This window comes from Ambystoma mexicanum, chromosome 5q (genome assembly GCF_040938575.1).
Source record: "Ambystoma mexicanum isolate Mex_15411 chromosome 5q, UKY_AmexF1_1, whole genome shotgun sequence".
In the NCBI taxonomy this organism is placed as follows: domain Eukaryota; kingdom Metazoa; phylum Chordata; class Amphibia; order Caudata; family Ambystomatidae; genus Ambystoma; species Ambystoma mexicanum.
In genome coordinates, this window is record NC_090933.1 from 72,070,492 (window position 1) to 72,093,086 (window position 22,595).

The following is a 22,595-nucleotide window of genomic DNA, read 5'->3' on the forward strand; positions in this document are numbered from 1 at the left end:
GTCCATGGTCTGGTCCAGTTCTACTAGTGCCAAAGGCAGGATCCAAGGAGTTGAGATTCTGTGTGGACTATAGAGCCCTTAATGCAGTCACGAAGACCGATGCCCATCCTTTACCTAGGACAGATGAACTGGTGGACAAGCTTGGTTCAGCCAAGTACCTCAGTACATTTGACCTAACCACAGGCTATTGGCAAATAGCTCTGACAGACCATGCCAAGGAGAAAACTGCATTTTCGACCCGAGCAGGCCTCTACCAGTTTAAGGTTATGCCTTTTGGATTAAAAAATGCACCTGCTACATTCCAAAGGATGGTCAATCAAGTTCTGAATGGGATGGAGGACTTCTGCATGGCATACTTGGATGACATTGCAGTGTTCAGCCCTACTTGGAAAGAACATGTTGACCACCTAAGATATGTATTGCAGGCTCTTGAGCAGGCCCATCTGACCATAAAGGCAAGTAAATTCAGAGCAAAGTGGTGTACCTTGGACATGAGGTAGGAGGAGGTGTAATAAGGCCATTGCCTAGCAAAGTACAAGCTGTACAAGAATGGGCCACCCCTACTACTCAGACCCAAGTGAGAGCCTTTTTAGGTCTCACTGGTTATTACAGGAACTTCATTGAGAACAAGGGGACCATAGCTTCTCCCTTGAATGTGGTCTCCTCACCCAAATTCCGAATGAGGAGTGCACTAAGGCATAAGCCCTTTGTCAAGCTCCAGTCTTAAGAGCTCCTGACTACAGCCAAACCTTCATTGTGCAGCCAGATGCTTCCAATACAGGTATAGGTGCAGTTCTGAGTCAGCTGGATGAGAAAGGCAGGGAACACCCAATCTGCTTCATCAGCAGGAAGCTGAAGGAACCTTAGACAATGTGGGTAACCATAGAACGTGAGTGTTTTGCCATTGTGTGGTCTCTGAAGAAGTTTATACCATACTTGTATGGGTCTACTGTGATTCAGAGAGACCACCAACCCTTGAGATGGTTAATGTAGATGAAGGGGGGGAAATCCTAAATTGTTAAGATGGTCAATTAGCCTACAGGGTTTGATTTTACGATTGAACACAGGTCAGGGTGTAATCATCAAACGGCTGATGGTCCCTCCAGAATGTATGACTGACTGGTGTAAGGAGATTCATCAGGGGTGGACTAAATCCTCCTGCCCCTTAGTCTGGGGGGGACGAGTGTTAGGGGGAATTCTCAAAAATGTGCTAATTCCCTCTACCTTAGAGACCCACAGCAACTTTGCTGGATTTTGAGGACTTGATTTTATTTACATGGAGAGAGTGTGACCCTTTTTCCCACTCTCTTATGTATTTTGAGATGTGTTTTACCCTTGTTTTTCCTTTGGTTATGGAGTCTAACCAACTCCATAGGCATCATCTTTTTCATGTGTCACACAGCACCCTCAGTGCAGAGACACAGGGAAGCCTTTCAAGCTCTCTCAAGATTTTAACTATCTGATCTGGGATATACTACTGTTTCCCAGAACAGTGGAGTGAAATTGACTTCAGTTAGTCCTGTACATTTCTAGATCCACCACAACCTATCTTCCTTTAGAGTGCTGGATACTTACCTAGTATCTCCTTTGTCTAGATACTCATGTAACAGTCAAATGTTACCCTTTCCTCTCAGAATGGCTGGTGGCAGTGGTTTTACAACAAACTACCATGATTTTTCCCGACCGCAAACTATTCGTAGCTCCGGTAATGTTAGCATGCGGGAGCCATGTTTTTCGAGATGGCGCCCAGCCATCGTTGCTAAAATGGTTCCCGGTCTTCTTTTTTCGCCATGTCTTTGTGGAAAGGTCCTTCTAGAGTTTTTCTCTGCCGCCAAACCAGGTTTGGTCTCTTTGTTCATTTGCCTTTGGCGGGCTTCAGGAGTGAACCCCGCCTCTGGCTCCAGAGTGTCTGGAGTAGGCAGGAAGTGTGGGAGGTGCCCCAAACTCCCTGTGCTCAGTCTCCTAGGAGACCCAAATGCACTCTGTGATGATTGGCTGGCTGACTGTCCGGCAAGGACAGCCACCCTGCTGGGTGAGTGGCAGCTAGGCTGGAATGAATGGGAGAGAACTGAATAAAAGGCGAGTATCTTGGCTTGGAAGGCAGAGTCGACCACTGGATGAAGGAACCGAAAAAGAGCTTGAAGAGGACAGCTGCTGCAACTCCTGGACCGTTGGTTTGCCCAGTGTAGCCCTGCTGCAGGTCTGAGTCATCAAGTTTGCATCGACAGAGAAGCCCTGAAAAAGACGACTTCTCCCTTTGAGTTGGTAGGACCAACCAAGTCCCAAGTAAGCCACCTGGACATCCATCTCGGAGTTGGTTGCATTTCCTCAGAGTGCTGCAGAAAACCGTAGATCCAGGGAGAGGGACACCAGATTGTGTGCGTTACTTGTAAGCTGGCCGAAAGCGTTTCGAAGATGCTCCTGAGTCCCACGAAGTTGGACCGACTGAGCCTGATCCCCCTCAGCTGAGTGTGGGACCTCTGAAGCAAGGACTGTCCACCTTGATAGCCAGGACCTGCGTTGTTACAAGTGCGGTAGCTGAAACGTGAAACAGCCACTGAAACTGAAGTTTGCCAGTTGCAAGCGTTTGACTGTCCCATTGCAGTGCAGGAGTCCCCCGACGTCCTCCCTCTTGTCCCCACGACTGAGGCCCAGGAACAGCGAGATCTGCAGGAACTGCCAGGAACAGAAGTCATCAGCTGCATCTTTTTCATCATTTTAAGGTACTGTAAAACAAGACTGAGAGAACTTACCTCTCACGGTGAAAGTGCTTGAAACTTTTGCAGCTTGCAGGCCTAATCAGCTTGTGACCCAACATATGATTCTTCTTTTTACAAACTACTCCTAAGAACTTGTGCCGAGACTTTTCCATTTACTTACAAGAACCGCTTTATCCTATCCATGACTTTAGCCCATTGACTTTAACCTAGCCTATTGAATTGAATTGACTCTTCTGGTGAACTCAAAGTATTTGCACGGTCTAAGAATAAATGTATTCTTTTATGTTCTGATAACCTTTGCCTTTTACTCCTCTTGAAAAGTATTGAAGTATATTTGTGTGTTATTATATAATTGCCTCCTTCTAATTAATGTTTTATAACTGACTGATAAATAAATTAATAAGTATTTATCCAAGGAACCTTGAGTGTAAGAGTTTATTTGAACACCTGTGATTGTAAACCTCTGTATAACATCATTACTCCTCTCATTCCCCTCTTGAGATAAGCCTGGCTGTTCAACCCGCTACCATAACTGTGTAGTACAGACTTACACCAAAGGTTGGTTTGCTTACACCTGTAGTCATAGTTGTGTGTAATGTTCCCAGAGGATACTGCATACAAACTTTGCCTAGCAAACTCCTCTTTCAGAGATGGAATAATACCAGAGGAACTGAAGACAGTTACCATCACACCCCTGGTAAAAAAAAACCTGGGCTGTACCAAAAAGGACCCAGGCAGTCTGCGTCACATAACTAATTGTAACTTCTTACTTAAAGTTATGGATAAGGTGGCTACGGCACAGCTCCAAAACCTTTGTTGAAACAGATGACACCTTGCATAAACAACAATCTAGCTTCAGAACGGTGCACAGCACAGAGACATCAATGCTAGATTTACAAACCCACATGTTGAGCATCAAGGACAAAGGCAAAACGGGTCTATGTGTGCTACTAGATCGGAGCGCAGCCTTCGACCTTTTAGATCACAAACAGCTCCAGTGGGTTCTGGAAAAGGTCGCTAACTGCTCCGCAGAAGCCACCAGATGGGTAGGCTGCTTCCATTCTGGTAGAAAGTCTAAGATCCATTGGGGGGAAACATTCGCAAGTGAAATACCCATAAATTGTGGCATTCCGCAAGGTGCTAGTCTATCTCCGCTTTTGTTCAACCTCTACCTGAGGTGTCTCTGCATAGTGCTTGATAACAACAGAGCTTATTTCACAAACTATACAGATGACACCCAGTTGGTGGCGGAATTAAGTGGTTGTTACATCAATGACAGTACCAAGGTAGCAGCCATATATAACATCATTGAAGCCTGGATGAAGAGGAATTGGATGTGTTTAAACGGAAGAAATACAGAGATGATGATCTTCGGCTCACTCCAAGCTCGAGCTAAGCTTAGCCCAGAGTTTAAGTCTTTTACCATTAAAGACTCCGCCATTATTGTGAGTGAGAAAGTGAAAACCCTGGGCTTATTCTTAGAAGTCTCTATGGGTGCTGAAGCACAGGTCACGTACTTAAATAAAAACTGCCAGTACTACCTCCGCTTCGTGAAATCCATCCGTCCCTATCTGAGTGAGGAGAACTGTGCAACCATTGCTAGAGCAACCATTCTATCACAGCTAGATTATGGAAATGCATTGCTTTTAGGTGCAAGCAAGTGTTGTTTAACCAAATGCCAGACTATTCAAAACAATGCTTTTAGAATAATAAAGAGGAAACAACGAGAGAGCATATTACCACTGACAGAACAGCTCTCAGCTGGCTAACTGCCGAGGATAGGATACACTTTAAAAGCATGGCTTTAGTACATAGATGCTTGTTCTGGCATGCCCCAGCCTACATCAAAGAAAGGATCACCCAATATGTCCCAACAAGATCCCTAAGATCAGAGGCCCTGGGACAGATCATATATCCGATCTTTAAATGATCAAATGGCCTGGGCAGGGCTTTTCCCGTGAAAGCAGCCCAAAATGGAATAGCCAACCAATTGAACTAAGACTTGAAAGTGAATCCTAGGGCTGAAAAGCGGGTGATCTGAAGAGGATCCTGATAAGTGAGGTGTGTTCTACCACAACAAGCACAGCTGGGTTTAAAGAAAACATAGAGGTGAAGAATACGATGTTTCAAAAGTCATGGAATCCTCTACAAACAAGATGACTTTGTTCTATTTGGCACAAAGGACTTTTTGAAGAGTTCCATAAGTTTAAACACAATGCACATTAATACTTCCATGGCCAGTTGCAGAGTACTGTCCGAATAGGTGGTTCTAACTTGTGGAGAACCAATTGAAGCAGCGCTGGATTCACTTCTAGTTTTCTGTACAGAATAGAGTACCGTCATGGTGGCAACGGATGTTATTTTGAATGACTCACTAAAATGAACAAAGCTGTTAAGTTAACCAGATTAGATAATTGTGGACAGCTGGTTCTGTACCACAACTCATCAAGTGGTTATTTTCTGACACTTGCCACTGAAGGGCACAGCTCAAAGTAGTTGGACCAACATTCAGGTTCTGCAAATTTGCCTGGGACTGGTTGGGGCCTTTGGTAGCAGTTATTCTACCCTACTTCCACCTTGGCTGTGACAGCTCACATACATAAGTTTGGCTACATCTTTTCTCCTGATGAAGATGTTGTCAAATCTACATTTCATGTCGAAACCGGTTGAGTTAATCTCAAAGGGATGAGATCTTCATTTTTTTCTTAGATCCACCTTTGCGATAGATTGTTTTATTTAATCAGTTCTATTGCTGACTTTAAAAATACAAAAATAATCAGATTGGCTGAGGGGAGAATTTATTTATCCCGCTTACTATTGTTAATGAATTTTGGTATGTTTTTTAGTATTTGTTGTATGTTTGAATGACACTGACTGTTGAGTATGGTCTGAATGTTGGACTATCAATGTTTATTGTGGTTGCCTTTTTAGGCATTTTTTTATGTACATCCTTGCCGCCCTGTCATGTTATACAATAATGAAGTGTGTAATAGCATGTGATTAACTGACTTCTTTGAATTTTTGTATCATGTCAAATAAATTTTGAAACACCATTGTGGTAAATTAATTTGCACTCTGGACAATTTTTTCATGTTTGTGTATTAAAATAGTACTCTGTTCCAGAGTTTAGAGTTTTCCTGCTCCTTTCAGCAACTGCGTTGAAAGGAAGCACAACATTTTTAGAAAAAAATTGAAAACCCACCTTTTTAAGTGAAAGTCAATGATCCAATCAACTGTCGCTCTTAGCTAGGTCGATTGCTTGTCCTGTCATATATGTATGTCCTTTTGTCTTTTTGGCGCGCCCTGATGCCTGTGGGCTTCGGCGCAATATAAATTAATAAATAATAATAATGAATAACTGGAAATGCCCAGACTGTCCCACATTGTCACACATGACGTGGGGCTACCTGGCAACTATGTAAGGGAGCCAAGGACCAAAGGGCTGTTAGACTCAAGAAGACGAGGACCAAAGGAGAGCGGCTCGCCAAGGACCAGTTGGGCGATGGACCAGAGAAGCCAATGATAAACTTTTAAATGACATATAGACAAGAAATACAAACAAGAGACACTAAATGTCAGAAAAATGCAGTTATAATAAAATGTTTTTGTTCTAACACACTATGGGCCTCGTTACAAGTACTCCGGTCCGGAATTAACACTGCCGGTAAAACCATACCGTCACCGTTTCCATGTCCGCGCAATCATGACCCGCGGCCCCGGTAATAGCACCACCCTAAACCGCCACCGCGGAAATAGGGTTCCCGTTAAGTCCGTCTGCACGGAAACCCCTCCGTTACCGTCAACACGAAACACCGTGAGCATCACAACTAGCACGGACACGGAAATACCGGCAAAAAAATGGCGTAAATACCGTGATCACGGTGGCGGAACCGCCGCCACCGCGAACATGGCGTTATACACTGCCTGCTGAACTGAATCAGGGCACAGGTGCATGAAATCAGCCCAGCTGGACCTAGCAGGCCACTGGGAGCCTACAAAAGGGCCACACCCAGCCCAACACAACACAGAACCATGCAGGCAGCAGGTCTAGTAGCACTGGGACTGGGCCTACTCAACCAACAGGCAGCACTGCACATGGTGGCAGTAATGGCGCAGAGGAGGAGGCGTAGCCGGAGGAGGCGCAGGCGGCAACCAGCCAACCCTGCAGCTATGGCAAACCCCATTGCCCAGCCAGCCCGACCCCGCCGCCAGCCACCAATACCACGCATCAGGGCCTCACCCTGGAACCTCACCCCAGGACAGATCCACACCCTATACCGGCTGGACCGTGCAACAATCCTGCACATCACCACCATGATTGTGGACAACATCAGCAGCCTAAATGACACCCCCACCGCCACCCCCCCCTCTTGAAGGTTGTCTCAGTTCTGCATTTCCTTGGCACTGGCACCTATCAACACACCGTTGGTGAGCTGCACGGCATATCACAACCGTGTTTCTCAAAAATCCTGGTACAGGTACTGGATGCCCTGTTGCGCCATGTGTCGGAACACATAGCCCTACCCTGCACCCTCCCCGAGGTCATTGCCACCAAGTTGGTCTTCCATGCCATAGCAGGCATGCCAAATTGCATAGGCGCAGTTGACTGCACCCACGTCGAGCTGACAGTACCACATGCAATTGAGGCGGTGTTCCGCAATAGGAAACAGTATCACTCTTTGAATGTCCAGAAGGTTTGTGATGCCATGCAACTGATTACACACTGCTGCGCACGTTTCCCAGGCTCATCACATGACTCAATGGTACTGCGGAATTCCACGTTGCCACGGTACATGGAACGCTATGCCGGACAAAGCACATGGCTATTGGGTGAGTACAGCTGACGATGCTACAACCCTGTCGGAGTGGTGTGTGTGTGTCCAGGCCAATGAGCATTGTGAGTGTGCCGCTGTGACCGCACATGCATCACCCCCCTTCCATCTACCAAATACACAGCGGATGCCAAACATCATGAAGGAAGACATGACAGGGCACCACAATGTGCCCGTGCACACGCTGCCACAGCCAATCCCCTCACTGTCCCATGAACCCTGTGCCACTGCAGACACCCACCCTCAATTGAAACACTGCCCCAAAAAGCATGAGAGGCGTGTAAATGAGACGACGTGTATTTACTACTTCCGTACAGTGGAGTCACTCTGCCATGTATGGACAGCACTGCACCATGACATGCACACAATCAAATGTCACCCGCAGGGCACAGTAAACATGCAAGTTAATGTGTAGGCCCATATGCAGTCAGCGACATACCTCGTGATGCCCAAGACATACCTCCATACACTGCATGCTACATATGCATGAATGAATGATGATACACGAATGCACAGCAGCAGATGAGGACATGATGCCACAAACACTGACATGTTCCCCCATCTACATCCCATGTAGGTGATGCGGGATATGCACTCACGCCATGGATGATGACACCTGTACGGAGACCAAGGAACAGGCATGAAGAGGCATACAATAGGGCACATATCCGCACACGTGGAATGATTGAGAGGACATTTGGACTGCTGAAGGCCCGTTTCCGCTGTCTGAGCAGATCTGGCGGATCACTGCTGTACAGCCCAGTGAAGACGGGCAAAATCACGCTCGTATGTGCCATGCTGCACAATATATGCCTGCGCAGGAACATCCCAATGCCACCAGACGCAGATGAGGAAGATGGGGATGGGGATGGGGATGGAGATGGGGATGGGATGGCACCGCCTCCCCCTGGGGGTCCACATGATGGCCAGAGAGCACGGGATGCCCTGATTCGCATTTACTTTTGAATCACAGCACATTCACAGAAATGCACAAACATGGTGACGACAATGAATTAATAGTTGCACTGCAAAATAAATGATCAATGTCCACACATGTATGTCTTGATTTTAAATGGTGATGTATTGATGTGATAACAACAGGGAAGAAGGTGCATTGGTTAGGGAAGCTGTACACCCGGGGCCACCCACCACCCAAACGTGCCCACCCCCACCCAGAGCCCATTGTTCAAACTCCCAAACCTACCTACCCCACCACCCAAACGTGCCCACCCCCACCCAGAGCCCATTGTCCAAACCCCCAAAACTACCTACCCCACCACCCAAACGTGCCCACCCCTCTCACACCCTTGTAGTCCACATGTGTCCTGCACTGCCCCAAACACATGCCATCACTTCCGCGTGCGCTTCTGTGCCTGTGCAACCTTGCCCGAAGGACCCGTTAGCCTACTCGAGCGCCTCCTTGGACTGGCAGTAGTGGAGCTGGATGGGGTGGTAGTGTTTGATGGGCCAGAATCTGGGATTGAGGGCATCCGTGCCAGATTTGCCTGTTGGCCAACCAACATGGCCTCTACAAGCCTGGAGGTGTGGTCGTTGCCCTCCCGCACATGGCGTGCAAGGGTCACTATGGTGCTCGCAAAGCGTCCAATGGACCTCGACAGGCGACGCACTGAGGCGCTGTAGCTCTCCCTCTGCAGCCTGGATTCCTCTAGCTGCCTCTCCACCAGCTGGGTGAGGGTAGCCTGCTGGTCCTCCATCCGCTGCTTGCGGGCATTCAGTTCGGCCATGGATGGGGTGGGCGACCTCATGGGACTCCCCAGTGAAGTGGGGCTGAACCCCAGCTCATGGAAGGAGCCCAGGTCTTCCAATGTGGGCATCTCCCCCTGTGGCCCCGTTTCCGAGTGCTCTTGCGGGGCACTGTTATCACTGCAGGCCGCCCCCTCTGCAGTGCTGCTGCCTTCGGTGTTGTGTTGGGTGGCCATGATAGGTTCCCGTGGCACCTGTCTAGACTCAGCCAGTGTGGAGACGGTGGGGATGTCGGTGGTGGTGGTGTGCCGCACATCTGTAGTGGCTGGTAATGTGGCCAGAGGTGCAGAACTGCTGGCAGCATCCTCCTGTGTGGTGGCGGTGGCTAGTGTACTTGCCGATGCAGATTGGCTGGCCTGTTGTGCAGTATCACTGTCACTTGAAACGGCTGTGGGGACACAAAGGGCATGCAATTAGTGTTGTTGTGGTGGCAGATGGGTGCATCACATGCGTCATTAAGATTGCACATTGAATAGTGTTAGTCACATGCATCTGATTGCTGGTGTCTGCATTCAGTGATATTGGTTGCCATACGGATCATGATGGGTCCTTTGGCCCACACATGCACTGCCTGGGGGGGGGGGTTGTTAATGGGTCCTTTGGCCCACACATGCACTGCCTGGGGGGGGGGGGTTGTTAATGGGTCCTTTGGCCCACACATGCACTGCCTGGGGGGGGTTGTTAATGGGTCCTTTGGCCCACACATGCACTGCCTGGGGGGGGTTGTTAATGGGTCCTTTAGCCCACACACGCACTGCCTGGGGGGGGTTGTTAATGGGTCCTTTGGCCCAGTACTCACAACTGCATATTTACATGTGCCATTCATGTTTGGGCACTTACCGGCATCTGCAGGTGGGCTCACTCCTGCCTCAGCCTGCCCGATCCCATGGATTCCCTCTAGGTGGAGGACGCTGCTGCAACGCTCCTCCCATGCTTGCAGCCTCAGTGGGGAAGGGGGTCCTCCGTCTGTCCCACTGCTGCGTTGGCGGTGCGTGGAAATGAGGTTGCGTACCCTCAGCCTCAGGTCGTCCCAACGCTTGTGGCAGTCCTTCACGCTCCTCACTGCCACGCCCACGGCGGTGCACTTGCGTGCAGCTCCGGCCCACACCTCCTTCCTCCGCTGCTGTGTGGCACGCCGTTGGTCGGCGCTGAACAGCATCTCAGCATTGTCCACAATGTGCTCCACCAAGACGGTTAGCTCCGCCTCGCTGAAGCGCTGTTTGCGCTGCCTCTGAGCAGGAATCCTGGCCGACATGCTGGTGGTCCCTTTTGGCTTCTCAGAGTTAGGATTGTGCTTGTGCTGGCTCTGGATGGCAATGGATTGTGCTTTTATATGATGGCCGCCTCTCTGTTTCCTGTTTTGGCGATCATGGTATTTCCGGTTCCGTGTCCGTGGTGGCGGAGGCGGAAACGGGTTTAGCGCCACTTGTGGCTTCGTTATTTCCATTTCCGTGGCGTTTTCCGTGACGGCGGTAACAACGTTTCCGAGTCCGTGTGGTGCGCGCGACCGACAGCGTGTAATCGGACGGTTTTTCCGCAACCTTGCGGACACGGAAACGTTTTTACCGCCGTCACGGATTTTGCACGGTCCCGGACTGGCAGGTTATAATGAGGCCCTATGTCTGTGATTTCTCTATCTATATGTTTTGTTTCTTACTTTTGAGAACTATCTGCAGCGTTTTAAGTGTGCGCTTGTTTTTTTTCTGCTTATTTGGATGGGAGGACGCTTGTTTTGGGCTTGTTTTGGAAGGGCATTCAGCTTGTTTTATTGCGACTAGGCAACACACTGGTCCTTAGTCCTGCACTCGGGTCCAAGACCGTGCAACATATATAATTACATTTGTTCGTATTAGAATTTTTTTGTATACCACCCAGTGCTGAAGTTTACCGCCAAAAAACGTGAAAAACTAGAAGAAATGACCCGAGAAACTGCAGGAGGGACTGCTCTGTATTTAGAACTCGAGACACACCTACAGCAAGCGTCGCAGGCGTGAGGTCAGAACCAGCGCGCCGTCTGGATACAAACAAACATGGCAGCCCCCGATCAGAGTCTGAAAGGGAAACCTTTCACCAGCTCAGCTTCTTCTAAGAAACTGGCCGCGTCCTCAAAGAAGCCGGTGAATCAGGAAGAGCTGCGGCGGCTCATGAAGGAGAAGCAGCGGGAGAAACAACGAAAGAGTGTAGAAAAGAAGAGGATTGAGTCCCCCTTCGTCAAATATCCTTCGCATGTATTTTGGAAAAGTCAAGAGGGAGATTGTATATAACTGGAGGGAGAATTGTATTCGGACCTTGACGTGCGTTAGAACGAACAATGTGTTAGAACGGGAACATTCCCTAAAACATTCAGACATTTGCAGGTTTCGCCCAAAACCGCCAATTTAGCCAGTGTTGACCGGTATGTAGCCATGGGGGGGGGGGGGTAGAGGGAGGGCGCGCATTCTAATTAAACTGTTTTAGTGCAGCGTCAATGTTACAAGCGGTTAACTCCTTCACTTCTGAAACTACACATATAAGGACTGCTGTGAGAATGAGCTGTCTCCTGTCCCCCCATACCCTTCCAATCCCCCCCCTGGCATGCAAGTACCAAACCCACATCACGATTTACATTCCCTGAAACTGTATGCATATGGAGGGAGGTGCTAGCAGTCAAATGCTTTACATTTTTTTTTATTTTATTGTGAAAACCGGTTGTTCTAGACAACTTTACACAGAATTTTCATGACGTTAGATTAAAATGCGTATCTGAAAATAGCAAGTAAATGCTGTATATTAGTAATTGCTGCGCCTTCGTTAATAGCGAAGCACGCCTTTAATGTCTGTCTCCTGTTCTGTCCGGCCATGGCTCTGTATGTGAGCCAGGTCGACTACACATGGTCCAAAATTTCGGGGTGGGGCTGAAACCTGTTCAGCTCAATGGTGTTTTTACACTGTATGCAGGACCAGTCGGATCAGTAGCACAATGACTGGGGTACAGTATGCCAAGTACAGCGGTCAGGTGTTGTCACCGGAGTGGAGCTGGTGGAACTTACTTTAACAGTGTCCACTGTATGCTCTTAACCCCGCCCCCCTTCAAACCGGTTGTAGGAAGTCACTGGTACCTAACGGCAGGATTAAGAGAGGCGAGAGAGCAGTGCTTTAAATGGCATAAGAAATTGAGAAGGGGGTAGGGGGGCTCTAATGTGTCTTGATGCAATATTTGCGGACGGGACGAAAAAAGGGTCAAGTGCATCCTCAAATACCAAGTCGCCAATAAAGCTTTAAGAGTCGTGTCCTGTGTAATTAAAGGAGTGACCTAACACAGCCAATCGAGTTTACATATGTTGAATGAAAGGCCAAAAAGTTCTGATTTAAAAGAGTAAAATATGGTTAATGTGTCTAAAGAATTTGACCAAACTAAATATATTCAAATATGAAACTAAACATCAAAACAAAATGGGTCCTTAAACCATACAATCCCACACTTCTTGTAAAAGAAATCTGTTATTCGTATATACTAATTAAAATCATTCTAATGGTATTTTAATACAATGTGTTGCAAAAATCAAACAATGTATTATCTTAGAATTTCTCTTTCCTGTTTGTAAACAACCTAATTTCAAATTTAACTAATGTTGTGAGACTAAACATTACTGAAGGTGACATCTACTGCCAAAGAACAGTATTTTAAAGAAATGTGTCCAGGGAGGTTCAAGGCCAATATGTGGATACTGCTAGGGCATAACCCTGGCTCACTTAAAGCCCAGAGGAAGAGGGAAACGTACACACTAATATAAAGAGTGCAAGAGGCAATGTGAGACAAAAGGAGGGCCATGATTGGGTAAGTATGAAGGCATAATTGTTCATGTAAGTGGATTAGACAAAGCAATAAGGCAGTATCCAGAAAGGTTGAAGTGGGAACTATAGAAAAGTGTTTGGGCGAATCTGGGAAATGTGTTTTCCTAATGTGTGGCCAAAGAAGATAGCAACACCTAACTAGGAATCGTAATGGGCTTTTATGCCCCACTCCAACAAAAGCACTACAGTCTATTAGCAGTTACAGCTGTCGAATTTGTAAAATGGGGTATAGATGATTTTTCTCAAACCCACAGAGGGGAGTGTACATGAATTAAACCAGTAAGCTTTTGGCAGTGTTTCCCCCTACACGTTTTTTAAATAATGGGTCGAAATCATGCATTTCACAGCAAACTAAAGAAAAATTGGTTGTTGATGTAGAATGCACACTCATCTGCAGAGGACACATGAAGCATTCCAGCAGAAGTCAGGTCACAAAAAGCACTCTAAGAAGATCTTGTGTCTCGGTGCTGGCTCGCCCCAAAGTGAAATTGGACCGCCTCGCTCCCCAATTTATGCCAGCATTACCCACCTTACAAGCAAGTTATCCCCAAAACAGGTCTGTCCCCTTCCCCCACCTCCCCATGATGCCTTTTGTGTCCGAAGATAGTAATGTTGCCGGTCTTCACAATAATACCAGCATTGTCGCTGTAAAACACATTTTCGTGCTGCTAGTGCCCAAAAAGTGTCTAATAAATATATGCTTGCGCTGCACACCTTTCCTGCCGCTAGTACCAAAATCAAATCCTGCAGTATGTCTTATATATGCCGATGCTGGCTCCAGTCTTGAATCCTGTCACTCGGAGTCCTCATAAACGGAACCTTGTCTCAGACACGCACACGCATGCACATATGTTCACACACACATTCACACAAATGCAAACATTTTTTAAACACATTTTTTTTTTTTAGTCTAAAAGCCCCATTCATGGTTAATTATTTCACACTTGACATTGGAGCACTTGATAACTCATTAAGCTTTCTCAATGGGTTCAAGACTTGGGCACCGCCAGAAGAGCCTTTGTGATAAACCAATCTGCTTGTAGTCGTTTGACAAAGGTATGCCTCATGCACACAACATCTGCACATCAAACCATCATCTGTCAATGTTAAGCAGTGCTGAGATTTTTGTGTGGAAATGTCTACCTGAGCATTGTGAGCCATCTCTTTTGCAAGTGATAAAAGTACACTGAAACGTCAGGGGAAAACGCTTCAAATGTTGTCTTTTTATTAATTGTGCATTTGTAAGGCGCTTATACATCAAGTAAATTGTTTTTCAAAGTGCTCACAGCGCAGCAGGGAGGGAACATGGGAATGAAAAACAAATATAACTATGATAAAGGCGCACCTTCTAGGCCTTGTGAGCATTCAGAACGTGCAATTGCAGAGAAAGAGAGAAGGGATGAGGGAGTGGGGAAGGTAAGTGCAAGGCGTATCAGGAGGGAAGTGCTGGGGAGTGAGCAGCTGTAAGTGCCTAGGTGGAGTGGTCAGCTGCCAATAAGTAAGTGCAGGCCTGTGGTGGCATAGGCCAGAGGGTGCCAAGGCAAGTGCTGGGAGTGGGCATAGGCTGTAGGCGATTGGGTGTGGGAGGCCAGAACTCAGGAGGACACATAAGGGCCCTGGTCACCAATCTCAGCAACTGTGGGGTTTAGCAGAGGATGGAGGAACGGAAGGAGAAGGTGAAAAGGAAAGTCTTGAGTAGCTTCCGTGATTTGAGGAGATCTGTCAAAAGACGCAGAGGAAGGGGGAGGCTGTTCCTTAGAAGGCAGCCTGCCGGTGAAAGAGAATGACCACTAACTTGCTGTTTAGTTGGTGCCAGAGGAATGTAAAGATCTGGAGGGAGAGTATTTAGTGAGAGCAAGTTGAAGATGGCGTGGTCCCTGGCTCCAGACAGCCTTGTGGATGATGCAGAGGGATTTTAATTTGATCTTTGCAGCAACCCGGCAGCCAGTGAAGAGTTTGAAGGGCTGGAGAGATGCAGTGCCTGGGCTTGAGGCCAAGGATAAATCTTGCAGCCCTATTCTGGATTAGCTGGAGGGGTAATAGAGAAGAAGAAGGTAGGTATGTTAAAGGCTATTGCAGTAGTCTAGCCTAGAGAGAACCAGTGCTCTAGAGACATTGAGCTTCTGGGGGTGAGTGAGGAAAGGAAGAATTCCTTTGAGGAGGTGGAGTTGATAGTGGTACTTCTTGACAAGGTCCTAAATGTGAGGGAGTGAGGAAAGAGGAGTCGTCGAAGATGACTCCAAGGTTTATGGCTTCAACTGAAGAAGGTGGAGAGCCCATAGAAGATGGCCATAGTGAAGGAAAGGAGGAGGGAGCAGGAGTCCCAATAGTAAGGATCTCAATCTTGCTGGCGTTGAGGCAGAGATCGTTGTTAGTACACCAGGACTGGATGTCAGATGGGCAGTCGGGAATGATGGAAGAAGTAAGGAGCGGGTTGGAGGGAAGTTTGAAGAAGTTGGGGGAGAAGGTGAAAATTAGGTGTGCAAGCAGAACAAGATAGATGTTAAAGAGCCAAGGAGAAAGGTTGGATCCCTGGGGGACAACGCAGGTGGAGCTAGAGGAGGGGGAGGAGAAAGATCCTAGAATAACCTGGGACGGACGGTCATTGAGGAAGGTCAGCCAGTCCAGTGCCCGCTCTGAGATACCTAGGGTATCGTGGATCCATTTTATGAGAATGGAGTGGCTGACCGTATCAAAGGCAGAGGAGAGATCAAGTATAATGAGAACAGCTGGAGAGTTGGAATCAAGAGATGTGAGAAACTCCTCATGGGTGTTCAGAAGAGCAGTTTCTGTGCCTCTGGATGCTGGAATTCCAGATTGATGGGCGTGGAGGCAACCAACAAGTTCAGCATGCTGGATCAGTTGGGGGAAGACCAGCTTCTCCAAGAGCTTCCCATGGGAGGGGGGTAGATATGGGGCAGTAGTTGGATTGGCAAGACTGGTCTGAAGAAGGTTTTTTCAGAAGGGGCGCACAAGGGAGTGCTTAAGGGAGGAGCGGAAAGATCCATTAGCAAAAGAGTTGTTGCAGAAATCGGCAAGTGCAGGGGCAAGGGAGCCAATATTGTCCTTGATGGTTCTGGACGAGCAGGGGGAGACCTGCCTGGAGGAGACCTTCATGGAGCACAGAACTCTGGTGACCTCATCAGGTGTGATGGGAGAGAAACAGAGTATGGGAGGCCATAAGGGGTAGGTAGGGGGGCAGAGGGAAAGGGACACAAGGGTGCTCATGATGTCCTGAGTTCTTTTCAGTGAAGTGTGTGACCAGTGCGTTTGTAGAGGGCCTGGGAGGGAAGAGGTGAGGAGGAGACTGCGGAAGGGTTGGCTAGTTCGCTGCAGATTTGAAAGAGTTCAGCCGTGTTGTTAGATCCGCCAGAGACGCATGCCTGGATTTGGGCCCTTTTCTTGGTGCGGATGGAGAGTCTGTATTGCCTTTGGAGCAGGCGACAGGCCAGTTTGTCAGAGGATGAGCCTGAGGTCTGCCACTTGCATTGCGCAGCTCTGCCCTTGTGTTTTCAGGGCTGCATGTTCAGAGTGGTACCAGGTGTTACGCTTGGAGGCATGTTTCAGGTGGATCCTCATGAATGGGGCAAGAATGTCAAGGGTATTGGTAATGGCAAGATGGAGGTTGCTGAGGGCGGAGGTAGAGTCTGAAGTTGGGGTGGGGGGATGAAGGTAGAAGGCAGCAGCTGACACTCATTTTATCAGATGGATGTTCGTGAACGAGGTTGGCAGGGCTGGGGGAGATGCAGTCAGAGGGCCGAGAGGACCAAGGAGAGAGTGGTCTGACCAGGCAAGAGGGATGATAAGTGTGGGGAGAGTGAAAGATCAGTGTGGATGAAGGCATCAAGGGTGTGTCCAGCCGAGTAGGTAGGCCCAGAAGGGAGAATGGAGAGGTAGAGTGAGGAGCTAAGGTCAGTGAAGAGAATGGATGCTGTGATTGAGGAGTCAAGGTGGATGTTGAAATCGCCTACGAGAAGGAGTTAGAGGTGGTTGAGGAGAGAGGTGGATAAATCGGCCCATTCTGAGAGAAACTGGGTGGTAGAGCCAGGTGGCCTGTAGATAGTGGGGATATCCAAGGAGGATAGGAGATGGTGTGTGTGCCATGAGAGCAGTGACGTATAGTTGGAAAAAGAGAGAGAGAAGGGCCTGCACTGCACAGTTCAAGCACAGGCTCACCAGGCGGCCTAGTAGGCGAAGTAAACAAGAGAGCAGGTGCACAGGGAATACCTTAGTACTGCAGATGGGTGCAATGATGTTAAAAACACACCAGGCTTTGAATTTGCAAAAAAGAGACACTGAATGTGATGACGGAAGGAATAAGTTAGATTAAGTAAGGCACAGAATGAAGAGAGTTGTAGACGCACCTTGGTTCAGCGGTTCTTGTTGTTAGTGGGAAGTGACATTGTTCAGCCATCACACACTGGTATTCTGCAGGTTGCGTGAGGCTTCAGAGGCCCAAGTTCGCTGGGTGACAGGCTGCATGCCTGGTTGCTGTTCCATGTGGAGCAGAGGAGCACAAAAGTGGTTGCCTTTTGCTAGTTTGTCTGTAGTTTATGGCCCATGTCCATATGCATTTTACCCTAAGGCCATGTTAAGATTTAGTGATGCTACAGTTGGATTGCCTTTGAGGTGTCAGTTGGTAGTCAGAAGGGAGGTCCCGGGCAACAGAACTGAAGCTGTGGGTCCTGAATGCAGTGTCCCATGAAATAGCGTCACTTAGCCTAACATCCCATAATAAGGCAAAACAGCTGAATAAATAATGCTTTTCATGGATATACACAAATAATTGTGACAACCGTGATGTTTCCAAAGTGAAAGTTTGGTCCGTCCATAGTAATTGGTTGGTTTGTTGGGGAAGACATGGTAACGATAACCACCTAAAATCATTTGACCTCCTAACCCGGCAGACAAGACATTGTTTTGCACAAGTATAGCACCGAAAGCACATCTTTCACAATGCAATGTACACTACCTGAAGGTACACTTCTACACTAAACTTTCCTGTACACCACACTAACCACTGATTAACCAACAAATCTCTCCACACTCCCTAAACACCCTTTTAAGAGACACCACAGAAACAATTTACTCAAGCAACCTGCAGCGTACATTTAACCAATCCTCCAGACAGCTCCCAAAATATCTAAAACATCCTCTCCTACGGGAAGCCCTATCTGCACATCAACATTGAGACAAAGCAAACTTGACCTGCTCTCCCTGTTTCTACATTGGTTCCCTACACCAACTATTGCAGATCATAAAGCTCATGGAAATTGCGAAAACAGCAGAAGATGTGTGGTACAAGATAAGGACGTAACAGGACATATAGAAGAGTTTGTCATTTGCTAGTAGTATTCTGGACGGCTAAAGTAACCTCAGTGATTGGCAGAAACATGGGAGGAAATTAACGTTGGTTCTGCCGCAGTCAGTCTGCTATACTAGAATCTCTGGTGCACTGACGGGCTGGTGAGACTATGTATCTGCCTATGAAGTGCAGTGTTATGGGGCGGAGGTAGAGCCAGTACAAGGGCGACACAATTCTAGGTTGCACTCTTGAGGACCACAGACAGAGGAGCACAAGAATGTTGTCCCTCGTTATATCCGCCCCATTCTTCTTCTGAATAGTGTGAACTATCACTTCTCAGGACTCGACTGACTGCAATTAATTCAGTGATATTTAATCATTTGACTCGGATCACACACTGGTTAAGCAGTAAAGCCCGAATTTCTACCCATGCTGCAATTTTGACACTTTACTGCATACTTGGTATAAATATTAATACTGTTTTATAGAGATTATTTGCAAAATACACACATCACATAGTAAAGAATCATGAAGGTAGGAACATCCTTATAGAAACATCGTAAGGCAAAAGAACACAATTCTGGCTTTGTTTGCACATCCTGAATGGAAAACTACAAGTCCCAGAAAGAAAGTAATACAGGACACACTGAAAGTGTATAGTAAGGTCACATGATTATGATATAGAGACGGTTTTGTCAAAAGCGTCCATATGTTGCTAGGCATGTTGTCCAGAAACTCTTGCAGTATTCACATGAAAAGTCTTCAGATACACCAGAGATGGGTATGTCCCTTTTATAAATCAACAGGGTATGCCTAATAAGCAAAGAACAGTAAGATTTGGTAACACATCTTACAGTTCAGGCAGCTATAGCGCAGATGGTTTGTCTAACCAGAGAGGGTCAAGAGGGTTTAGGATCCAAGGCCGCGATCGGAGAAGAGCAGGACGCTATTCACGTAACAGACGGAATATGGGTCCACTTAATCAGGGCAGACAGGGTCCCCTCCCTCTCCTAAATCAGCAGACATTTTCAGAGCAAAGAGCACCACAAGGAGATTGGCACTATGCCCTGAGACAGACACGCAGACACCAGACCTACTAGTTAATCTCTCAGAACATACACTAAATAGAGAGGAGGTCAGCTTGTTGAATAAGGCATTGGGTTTTGTTCTTACGGTGAACTATGACAAATTCAGAATTTGTGTTGAGATCCAACAGCTGTTACGAAAGATCCATTTACAACAGTTTTTCTATCATAAGGATTATGATCATCAACAAAACGAGAGTGGTCTACATCATTTTTCCTTTTTGTCCTCCAACTACAAGCAACTCTCTGGAGGCAGTCGTTTTTGCCAAAAGAGTTTGGCATGACTTGCATCAATTGGAGAAGGCTATTGTTAGTATACCCTTCCAAAATGAAGTAATTCTGAACGTGTCGCCATGAAGAGTCTCTCGGATAATACAATGTGATATTACAAAAAGCTGACAAAGGTGGAGCCATTGTTATGTTGGATCGACAAGCTTACATTGATGAATGCAATCGACAGCTAGAAGATAATTCATTTTATGAAGAAATCTTTGAGGATCCTACATCACACCTCTCCACTTTAATTAACACCAGAGCTGATCAAGCTCTAGCTAGAGGATGCATTTGTTAACAGAAGCATGACTTCTTAATTTCATCTAATCCTGCTGTAACAACATTTTACATCTTACCCAAGATTCACAAGTCGTTAGTCAATCCACCTGGCCGCTTGTGTCAGGTACTGGTTCCTTGCTCGAACCGTTGTCAAAGTTTGCTGACCATTATCTCAAGCCCTTTGTCACAGTGATGTTTTCTTTTGTACAGGACACCGCCAAAGTCATTAACCTTATTGAAGAGGTGCCTTTTGACAACAAAACTCAGCTGTTGATTAGTTTGGACATTTTTTCCCTCCACACATGTATTCTGCAGGATGCTACCTTGACTGTGTTAAAGGAGATTCTGTTGTCTAAAAGAACTGAAGGTCTCACACCTAATAGGTTTGTGTTATTGTTTTGCTCTCCAAATGCGCACAGACACTTCATCGCCAGTACATGTGCAGAGCAAAGAAAAATAATTTGAACGCAGGTAGGCGAAGCAATAACTCGCAGCCAAATACGCAGTTAGTGAAATAATGATCACTTATACGGCTATTTATTCATAGCTTGGAAGCAACAAGTGATGACACAGAAATAAATCACAGAAAAGACAGAGAATTCAAAAGAAAATACATCACCGTGGGCGTAACTGAATCCCTCATCTCGCCAGAAGCGACTGGAAGACCCTGGTAATAGCCAGGCCGAGAGCACAACAGCCCACGGGTATGTCGGACAAAGGCATCCCCCTTCCGACTGAGGTCTTTGTGCTTATCTCGTCTGACCGCTGAGGGGTTCCGCATATATGCAGTCCTCAAACAGGGGTGCCAATTTCTCGAACCTTCTAGCAATGCGCTTGCGCATTGATAAGTGACCGTTGGTTGCCAGCTGGGTCAACCGACAGTAACCTCAAGGAGCAAAGCGCTTCCCTCCTCTCCTAAGAACAAACTCCGCGGAAAACAGTTCCATAACTCATAGCAAGACATAACAAAACCAGCTTTCCCAGCAGAATGTCCTTGACTGGCTGCATACCATGTTTGGAAAGCATGTTTTTTTCAGCAAAGCAAATTCAGCTCTCAGCAAAGTAAGTACAGCTTTTCACTGAGGCATGGAATAAATATCCATTATGGCTCTGAGTGCCCCCAGAATGCACTGTGCACCAGCGCCATGTTTTAGCTCCAGCATAACAGTTATGGTGTGCTGAACTAGCTCTTACGGAGAACTATTTCTGTTTTAATGGAAAACTTTTCCACCAAACCCATTGGACGGCAATGGGGTCATCCGTTGCACCGTCAGCGGCCAATCTTTATGTGGAATAGTTTGAATTACAAAATATATATAGCGCCTCCAATCCATTTTTTGCCAACATGTGGGATGGCGGTGAACATCCTTTCTGTCATTTATGGTTTGGATCAACCAGCAGAACAGGTTTCTCAAGTTTACTTCGGTCCACAGCCGGTCAGAGGTTTGGACTAAACGATCTGGGTTGATACTAATAAAAACATCTTACAAGTCAAACCAGTCCATAAGCTCACTGACTGTAATTCATGGCTATTATTTGATAGCTGTCACCCTCGCCACACCAGAGAAAATCTTGTTTGGGCAATTTTTGCTTCTCAAAAGGAATAGCTCTTTGAATGACACTTCCCATTCGGAAGCTGCAATTTTGAGCCAGAAACGAAGAACTAGGAAATAGCTCAAGGTGATTAAGAGCGCGCTCAAAAGGTCATCCAGCAACAACCGGGAGGCTCTTCTTGAATATCGGAGTAAGGTAACAGAAAACAAAGGAATAGTGTTTGTCAGTACGTTTAACTCTTTCAAATCGGGTTACCAAGATCATAAAGAAAAATTGGCACATCTTAATGGGAGGAGAATGTCCTCTGAAACATCAGTTGTGCGCCTTTAAACGAGGAGCAAACTTAAATATCTGCTTACTAGGAACGATATCGCTACAGTACACCAACCCCAAAAAAGCATTACAGAGACATGGGGGTGATCTAAAGTTACAGGACACACCCCTTGTGGGATGTGCATTAATTGTTCCTTTACAAAAAGAGCTAAAGAGAGAGTTCTGGGTCTCAACAAATCATGGGTGCAGAAACAATTTACTAATTGTAACTCTAACATGGTAGTTTACACAATATGGTGTCCTTTGACAAGTTGTATATTGGTATGACTAAAAGGAAAGTAAAGACACGGATATCTGAGCACAGAAACTGTATAAAGAATAGGGTTACCATAGCCCCTTTATTTCTATGGGACACACGAGTGACACTCTGAAATGGACAGTTGTACTTCAGATATCATCAGTCCACAACACAGAGAAGGCTAAAAAAAAATTCTACGCCAATGAGCAATGGTTTATATCTTTATGTAATACAGCTGAAATAGGTTTAAACAAAATGGTTGACTGGCACAATTTTTAAACAGTTGTACAGTCGGCGTTAGACTTTTCTGTATTCCAACAGTATCAGATTATCATGGTCTGTTGGTTAAAGGTGCCAGCTCGTTGTGCATTGTATAAT

The 22,595-nt window shown here is 46.7% G+C and overlaps 1 protein-coding gene across 1 annotated transcript in view; it reads left to right on the forward strand.

The window, feature by feature from the left end:
* Positions 1-11,261: 11,261 nt before the first annotated feature.
* The window catches only part of ZNF830 (zinc finger protein 830), a 612,967-nt gene continuing 601,633 nt past the window's right edge, over positions 11,262-22,595 (forward strand). Inside the window, exon 1 of the mRNA XM_069620545.1 lies at positions 11,262-11,531. Coding sequence (XP_069476646.1) covers positions 11,347-11,531 — 185 coding nt within the window. The 5' untranslated portion in view covers positions 11,262-11,346. The remainder of the gene's footprint in view (positions 11,532-22,595) is intronic.